Source organism: Temnothorax americanus, unplaced genomic scaffold (assembly GCF_048541705.1).
Source record: "Temnothorax americanus isolate GAGA-0224 unplaced genomic scaffold, ASM4854170v1 Scaffold9, whole genome shotgun sequence".
Lineage (NCBI taxonomy): Eukaryota > Metazoa > Arthropoda > Insecta > Hymenoptera > Formicidae > Temnothorax > Temnothorax americanus.
Genome location: NW_027509812.1, coordinates 320,509 through 329,271, shown reverse-complemented (window position 1 = coordinate 329,271; position 8,763 = coordinate 320,509). Strand labels below are relative to the sequence as shown.

At 42.0% G+C, this 8,763-nt stretch overlaps 1 protein-coding gene across 7 annotated transcripts in view; it reads right to left on the bottom strand.

The window, feature by feature from the left end:
• Positions 1–684: 684 nt before the first annotated feature.
• Positions 685–8,763, bottom strand: part of LOC143907924 (cyclic nucleotide-gated channel alpha-3) — a 184,399-nt gene continuing 176,320 nt past the window's right edge. For 6 of the 7 annotated variants that reach the window (XM_077425051.1, XM_077425054.1, XM_077425056.1 and 3 more), the window contains exons 14-16: positions 4,863–5,183; positions 1,241–1,586; positions 685–824 (exon numbers count right to left, since the gene is read on the bottom strand). In XM_077425051.1, coding sequence (XP_077281177.1) covers positions 1,321–1,586; positions 4,863–5,183 — 587 coding nt within the window. In that variant the 3' untranslated portion in view covers positions 685–824; positions 1,241–1,320. The remainder of the gene's footprint in view (positions 825–1,240; positions 1,587–4,862; positions 5,184–8,763) is intronic. The other variant, XM_077425057.1, reaches the window with a different exon arrangement.

Below are 8,763 nucleotides of genomic sequence, written 5' to 3'. Positions count from 1 at the left end.
GTTTTACGAGCATTTGCTACCTACGTTAAGTAATAACATCCATTCTCGTAATACAGGATCAAAAGGTTTCAAAGGTTTCAAAAGACTCAAAAATTTCAATAAAAATTTGCAGTCTAATAACAAAAAAAAATTAAACTAAAAAAGGAATTTTTTTGTTTAGAAGAAGAAAGAGTTCTAGATTGGAATGCAAGTGCGTAGATCGGAAACGTCATGTACACCGGACGGTGGGGAGACATCGGATCGTCGGGGAACACCGAGGCCATTCAAATTAATTAAGCAAAGCGAACGAACTTGCTCAATCCTCGGACCAGAACTGGTCGAGGTACTCGCCTCTGTCGACGTCACCTCGATCGTCCGTGTCCCTGGCGGTCCATCCGCGTCGCTGCTGCTCCTGCTGCGTCCGGTAGGATCGAGGTGACGTTATCGGCACCGATTGCTCCAGATCGCGGTACGATCGTGGCGACGGCGTCTGCGCCACGCGATCCTGATCGGGACGGTACGAGCGCGGGGAGGACAGCTTCACTGGGCTTCTATAGGCACGAGAGGTTCCCGGCTCCTGGTGCCGATCGTCCATACGCTCCTCCACGTATCTGCCGGCGTGCGAGTCAGGTGTTTGCGGTTGGTAGGTGCAGGTGTGCGTCTTCTGATCGCACTCGCTGCACAGCAGCAGATTCGATTTGCTGCCGGGCTGCGAGACGTAGCCGTTGCAGGTACCGTAGTAACGCTCGTCCTCGTCGCTCTCGAACAGGTGCTGGCTCAGGCTACCGATCGACTTCGTGTCGCTGAAGACCCTCGCTTCGTCCGGCTCCTCCTGATCGCCGTACCTGCAAAAGCCGGATCGGACACATTATACGTGTGTGCGGTTTGATTTTACAAAACTGAGTATGCATACACAGAAAAAAGAAAACGAAGAGAACTTGCTGAATAAAGTCATTTTATATAGCTCAAAACTGAGAAAAAAAGTTGAAATAAATAATTCAAATTCTTATAAGAAGATTATAAAATGTCTATATACGAAACAAAGAGCGCCTTAATTTGAGTATATATAAGTTTTAATTTAACACTTAATTCTTTTCTTTCTGTGTATAAGAGAAAAGAAAAGATATATATATGCAAATGGTAAGACGTCAGCAATATTGCCGCTGGAATAACTGATCGTAATAGTGGAATATACGAGAAATAAAATAATACAAAACGCGAGAGAAAAAATACATAAAGTATAATATAATGAGATAAGTACCTAGAATCAGCGGCTCCGACAATGTAGTGGCGTATCCGCTCGATCTTGGTCTTGCCGCGCTCTCGCGGCATTGTTTCTCGTTAAATAATGCTCTCCCGATTTCTCTCATTGTTGTCCTCGACGCTCGAGGTCGAGCTCGCCCCGCAGATCTGCATCTCGATTTCGGCCAGCCGATGCTCGACCTCCCACTGCTGCTGATTGAGCTTGATGCTCATCGTCGCGTTCTCGGTCTCCAGGCATTTCAGGCGCTCGCGGAGACGCTGAATCTCCGCCAACAGAGCCTCGTGAGTGCCAAACAAGGGTGTCGTACCCTCGCTCACCAACTGCGTCGTGCTGTTAGTCATGCCTGAAGCAAGACAAGTCGTTTTCACTCGATCTAGCGAGTGTTCACATCTCTTCCGAAATTTATCTTCCGTATTCTTGTAATGAACAAATATGTCCGGAAGCTTAATAATAATTTAATAAATCATACGAAAACGAATAAATAAACAAACAAACGCCCAATACGAATTCGTGTCATTACAATCCTGGTGAAAAAATGTCTCAGAATTTTTCATACCTATTATTAATCAAAATTTCTTATGAAAATTTTAAGACTTTCTCAGAATGCTCAGACTTTTCATACAAATTGAAATGTTTTTCAGAAAAACTCATAAAATATTTCAGATTTTTCTCTCTCCCGCCAACACATCTTTATAAAAATCTGCGCAATTTATCAGAAATTTTTATACATACAGATACTGAAATATTCAGAAAATTCTCATCCAATTATTTCTGAAAGATCTGAGAAATTTTATATATTTCTTCATAATTTTTTCATAAATCTAAAATATGATAAGTTCTTAGAAACTTTCTGAGAAGATATAAGACATTTTTTCACCAGGGAATTAGTCAATAATTCATTCTCTATCCATTTTTATTTAGTCTCTATGCCTGTCTTCCATTTAATGTGGGAATCGCGTTTCAGTGAGGTATATTTAGCTTCACATATATATTATGTATATGAATACAAAGTTTTGTGTTTCAGCTGCTCTAGTACAAGCGCGCGCAATTATCAATCGTTGAAAGTTAGATGAGAAGCTTGGAAAGAGCAACAAACGAGTTCCGCACTTAACAGAGTACCGCCGGCGAGTATACGAATGCGAAATGGAATCCTCGAGCGCATCCGCGCGGGTCTTTGTGATTCACTGATGTTGATTAATGCGCGCGATTAGTATTTCTCTCTCGCAACAGTTGCACTAGCGCGATAATAGAATTCGCATACAAGATGAACCGCGTCTCTCTGACGGTCGCGTCGCGCGGGGGTTGATACGTACGAGAATTAGCATTAGCAAACTGCTAACTAATTCACGAACTGCAACCGTCTGGCCATTCAGAAATCCTATTGTCTAGAGACTCGTCTTGATCGTGTCACTCCTCGCGTCAACATTCGCAATTCGGCACGGGAAATTGGACGGGACTGTTTCGAGAGATTCGCTTTTCCATTTTAACGTACCCCCCCAGCGGAGTGGCGATTACGCGCGGTGATATTTCGTCAGTTAAATCACTATCAGTTCGTTGTCGATTCGCATCCGATTTGTTATCGCCCCGCAGCGAAGTCTGTCGCTTTAATTGCGGGGGAGGTAACCGCCCTCCTCCCCCCTTAACGTGTCATATCGCGTTTTGTTCATAAAAACACGCTGGAATTTTCAGCGCGCGAAAGGCGGAGAGGGGAGGTTGGGTTTTATTCCCCAAACGACATATAAACGTCGGCAGAAACGCGTTAAAATCGTTACTACCCTATCGTATCTATCGGGGTTAATGGTCGGGGCCGCTATTTTACGAGTGGCGCCGAGCGTCGCTCGTCATTCATTATCCCCGCGATATTTCTGAATTTACCTTTTTGCCGTTTTATACGGCCGCGCGATAAACGTTCGCGATGCCGTATTCGCGCGACACGCTCGCGCGTTATTCACGTCCGGTTAGATTTGATTTGCAATGAGAGAGATCGCGCGTCCCGCGGAGTTCTAATCCGATCGCGAGCCGAGATTGCGACCGAATCGCTCGTTCGTTTAGCGAAGGCGCGATAAAGTCTCTTCCGGGGACGTGCACAATGCTGCACGGTTCATCAATCTTTTTCTTTCATAAGTAGTGATAAGCAATTAAAGCTCATTCAAAATACGACGATTAAATTTGCCGAGATAAATGAATCGTATAACGATAAACAATAAAATGCATTTCTAGGAATATCATGAACGATGACAATTTCCATAATGTTGCGGAGAATCTGGGTCTTTGTGTGTGCACACGCGCGCACGTGTAGGTGTGTGTATGTGTGTGTGTTTCAGAGTCTTTTGTTCTGAAAATATCTCCAGGATGAAACTTATTACAAAACGTTCAAACGACATCGATGGTTTATGGTACAAACATTACGCGGCCTTTCTAAAAGAGCTTTTATGGAACGTAAAATATTGATGACTAGAAAGTGAGATGAGAGGCTATGAAGGTCTTCCTATTCTCTCCGCGTTCGCGCTTCACTTAATCGCGAAGTCTTACAGTCTATAAGAAACTACGGTTTTGCGTCAGCAGTTTGCGCGAACATGGCGCACACACCATCGCGCGTCCCGTTATCAGCAATAATTTATATACCCCGGTATAATACTATCGCAGAAGAATCGGCCGCAGGTAGCGATCGATGACATTTTTAAAATAAATCTGATATGGTCCTACATAGGCAAAACGAATTTACGAGATATCAAACGTGATTGGGGAAAATGTTTCCAGCATTTTATCGATGATCGGGAAATACAATTTACGTGATTACTCGATGTTTCGAGTGCCTACAGAAATATCCGCTACTTTTCATAAATCATTATATTGAATCCACTCGGCGGATAAATTCACTTATTTTACCTATATATACTTCTATAATATTTCCTATTTCTTTTATTAAAAACATATTCAGTTTAATAATTATAAATTAACATCGTTATTTTTCATTTGATGGTTCAAACGTCTATCGATCCGCTGTAGCTATCGATTTTTTGAGACATACGTGGCACAGTAGTTCTGATATAAATATACCAGTTATATGTGGAGTGTTGTGATACATAAGAATATAACAAATAATAAATAAAAAGATTTATATCCATATAATATATAAAATATTTATATTTATCTCATCGTCACAGAATCCGTTTTAAAACGTGTTGAAAATTTCAACATTCCTTGGGGAAAAGAGGCAAAATCCTATTAACTCGGGCGAAATTCTGAGAAAAGAAGTGAATGAGGGAGGAAATAATATATGTGTTCTGTGAATAAGGTAGGGACTATTAGCCGCTATGTAAAAGACTGTGATTGGACCAAAGATTGGTTCATAGAATTAGGGAGAAGTAAAGGAGAAATAATAGATAACATATAGAATGATGAATTAGATAGGGTTAAAGGTAAGGTGTTGAAATGTTTATGGAAAGAAAAAGAAGCTAAAGCAAGGAAGAGCAAATAGGATTAAGTATGGCTGCATGGAGAGTATGCAGAGATGGTATAAGTGAGTTAAGTTGTTTATTGTAAAGTCCACTACTTGGGATAAGCTGAAGTTAATAAAGCTTGATCGATTGATTGAAGCGGGTGAGGGGGAACTTACCGGAGTGGGTGGATTGCCTGCCGAAGGAGGCTTGGGTGGCGGCTGACGGAGGCGCCCTGGCCGTCTGGTCCTCGCTGCTGGGGCCGCTGCTGGCCCCGCTCATCGGGCTCTCCGTACCCCTGGGCACGTTGTTCGCGTCGGTCAGCGTCGCGCCCGGCATGGTGCGAGTCGTCACCGGGCTCGGACTCGGCGAGAACAACGAGGCGGCGGTCGAGTACGCGTGGGACTTGAGGTCGATCGGAGATACCCACATATCCTCCAGCGATATGCGGCCTCGCGATTCCACCAGACCGGGCGTGCTCTGGCACCTGCCCATGGCAACTGGAAATTCACTTGCTTTAGTAACAGCGATGATTCCACTGTGTGGGATCATGATAATTCTATTAGCTCTATCAACCAAGTTATTAAATTATTTATCCGCGTTAGAACAATTTTATGTTATTCAATATTCTCCAATATATGAATAGATATATTTTGTATTGGCTCAAATTTATTAATCAATATCTCTATAACATTCCTAATAAATATGATCTCTGAAAATAAAAGCAGCCAATTTAAATTGATCGCGGAGGATTGAATACTCTTCTTTCTATTTGCTATAAAAATTATGAAAGAGCTTATTACATTAAGATAATTATTCGTCATTGTAGGATGGAGTCGCGACAGGGAAGGAATGCAAATATGCGGTTTCAGCAAAAGAAGCTTAAGAGATGGGACGTGGATGGGACATGTTTAACGTGTTCTATTTCTGGTAAATCGTTCTGTGTGCCAACAAAATTAATATGACAGTTTGAATAATTCCACAAATTCACGTTACCTTAATTAACGTAAAATAGTAATACTACCGCGTTTCGTTCATCACGGATCCCCGAGTTTCGTCAAACAGTTTCAAATCTGTTTTTGCGCGCGGGGCTTTTATTTGAAAAACCGCGACTAACCGATGGTCCGAGAAATAGAGAATCGCGACATTATCGTCGTCGCTGTCGTTTTTTCCATCTTGCCGTGGAAGTGAAACCGCGACGCGTTGTCGCGCACGAAAAATTCAACCGGAGTGTCGCCAGAATTTACGAAATATGGCGAAACCCACGGGGAGAAATACGGAACGAGAGCCAGCCATTTGTTTAGAATACATCATTCATTCGCGCAATGCGGAGTTATCCATGCATTGTGTGTTTACGCACGTCGTGCCCTCGAATTTCCGCTTTTGGGGCGCGTTGACATTTAATCGACGCCGACAGTATCCAGTGGCATCAATGGTACGCCATTTCACTTTGATGCGAATCCTTCGATCGTCGAGCGGAATTCACGATCCTTGGGCTTGTTACGAGTTTCCGCCTTGCGACAATTTCATTGTCGATGCGCGAAGACGTTATTAATCGCTAAAGACATTCGGACAATTATGACGAAAGTCTGCTTTAGACGGTTCATAATTAGAAATCACAATAGAATTATTTTCTACATAAAGCGTACAATTATAACAAGTATCTGAAAAGTGTTTGAAGAGAGAATCCGAAATATACATATAATTTTAATAAAATGTATATTAAAATACACGCATGTATCTCAATATACACTACAGCATTACGGATCGTTTAAAGAAGGCTTTAACGATATCCATTCGCATTTATGTAAAACGGATATTCGCGGGTCGAAAGATGCGGATTGTAAAACAGCAAATTATGCAAAGCAACGAATTAAAAACGTATTTGTGCATCGTACTCGTAAACATTTCTAGTAAAAAAAAAAAGGTTTTAATAACACGACTAATCGTTATGTGGAACGCGTGGGCTCGGGTCACTTAAATTAAGAATCCTTCGTAATTAAAGTGACCTTTAAATATCACGGCGTGGGAGGTAAATCGCGGATCAAGACGCTAATAGCGGACGGCAAGCCCCAAAAAAATTGTTATTTTCGTGACGCACGAGACGCGATTCTTTGAAGCTATTTCAATTCGAGGTCTAACAATAAGCCGTTCATTTATCGCAGGCGTGTCTGTACTACCTTTTTCGCGCAGTTTCACTCCGTCAAATGCTTGGCTCTCCGTTGATCCGCAATCCGCAAGGAATGACGCGTGTACTTCTAAACTCGTAACGTCACAACGGCGACGTGTCTTTGTTCAATTTTATGTTAATTAGGGGGACGTTGCACCGATAACGGCGACGGTCGGATCGATAAGCCGGCGGATCTCGCTCTAGGCATCGCCTACACACCACGCGGGGCTCTTCCCTCTTTCCCCCATAATTCACCGCCGTAACTCACGTTACGCATTACACTTATTACAGCGACCTAATTTCCCATACGTCATCCCTCGTAGCGACGTAAAAGTAAATTTGCCGCGCGCGACGGGATGAGTGTCGAATGAAAGTCCGTCGCTCTGATGGTAATGAATGGCTCGAAAAGTTTATAAACGAGATAAATTTCAGCGACGCAAGCGTATTACCGGGAAACACGGCGATAGCGCGCGTTCTTAGAAAAGAAGCGGGGCGGCATCCCTCAAGGTGTGCCCGAGTAGAATATCTCGTTTTGTTCAACGCTGTTCTTGTTGCTCTTAAGGAGAACCAAAAATGTTAAGAATTGCGTCATAAAATTTAAAACACAAGTTCTTTTATGAATAATGTGAATTTTTTGTAAATTTTTTCACCGGTTGGTTTTCAAGGACATTTATAACAAAGTTCGATTTTTTAATGGGCTCTTAATATTAATAAAAATAAATGTCAAAAATGTTAAAAACTGACTAAATTTATGGCTAATATATAAAAAATATCCTACTAAAAGTAGCAGTAAATGAAGAACATAAAAATAAAATCTTTCTCAGGCCGGAAAGAGAATAATGTCCGTTTAAAATTGTATGAAGTCTCAGATTTTACGATTTAATATTATCAAATGTGTGAAATAACTTTTTCCCCCGACGTTTTATTTTCATCTTCTATACTTAAAAAGAGACAGCCTTTAACTTCTCATTGCGAACAAAATCGGATACCTACCTTCTTTTCTATATTGATTCGCCTTCTGGAATTTATGGCTGAAAGGACAATGGTTCGGCGATGCCCCTACATGTATATCCGCGCATATTTTGTCAGAAAACGGAAAGTAGACCGGAGAAGATGTGCTCAAACCGTGTACACGCCGAGCTATGGACCGAAGCTGATACCGCCATATCGCGGTATTCTGACCGCTGTTTCCGCGCATTTCGGATCAACGAGACACCCGGAAGGAAAGAATTGCCGGGATCCCTACTGCCATTTATCTCCATCAGCGTGGCATCGACTTTCGCCTCTGAGACTTTCGCCCCGTTCGTTCTTCGCGCTTTTGCGTATATATACGTCGGGAATTAGGTCACGAAAACATTTCGCATGCGGATGAGTAAATTCCGAGATAAAGACATCCTCCGAGATAGCGCGGTGTTCGCCGTTGCCTATTTAGCGTTAAACGCGACCGTCTATAATTTCCATCTCACGTTTACCCTGCGTGCGCTTCTCGCATTAGGCAAATGAGACGTAAGAGGGAAACATGTAAAACAGTGGCGACGGAATTTGCAGTATATGCGGCGCTAAATCCCTTAAATCGAGCACGATTTCTCTACGTAAAAGTAAAATTTGCGTGTTTAAACGCTTTACAACACGTACATAATATATGTAAAATGTAAACATTTCTTAAAATAACAAATGAAAGCGATACAAATATATTTATATTATATTTACGCATTTTGTAATAATTTAAGAAAAGTTAATGAATAACACAAACTTATTGCAACAAATGTGTTTTAATTAATATCCTCTCCTTTTCAAACTCACATTTCATTTCCCAACTCCACCTTAAGTTCGACAAGACGTGCGCTCGTTCATAAGAGCAACGTAGCCACATTTGGCGTTAAACGCGCAAGTTCCGCGTCGCTCTAGAT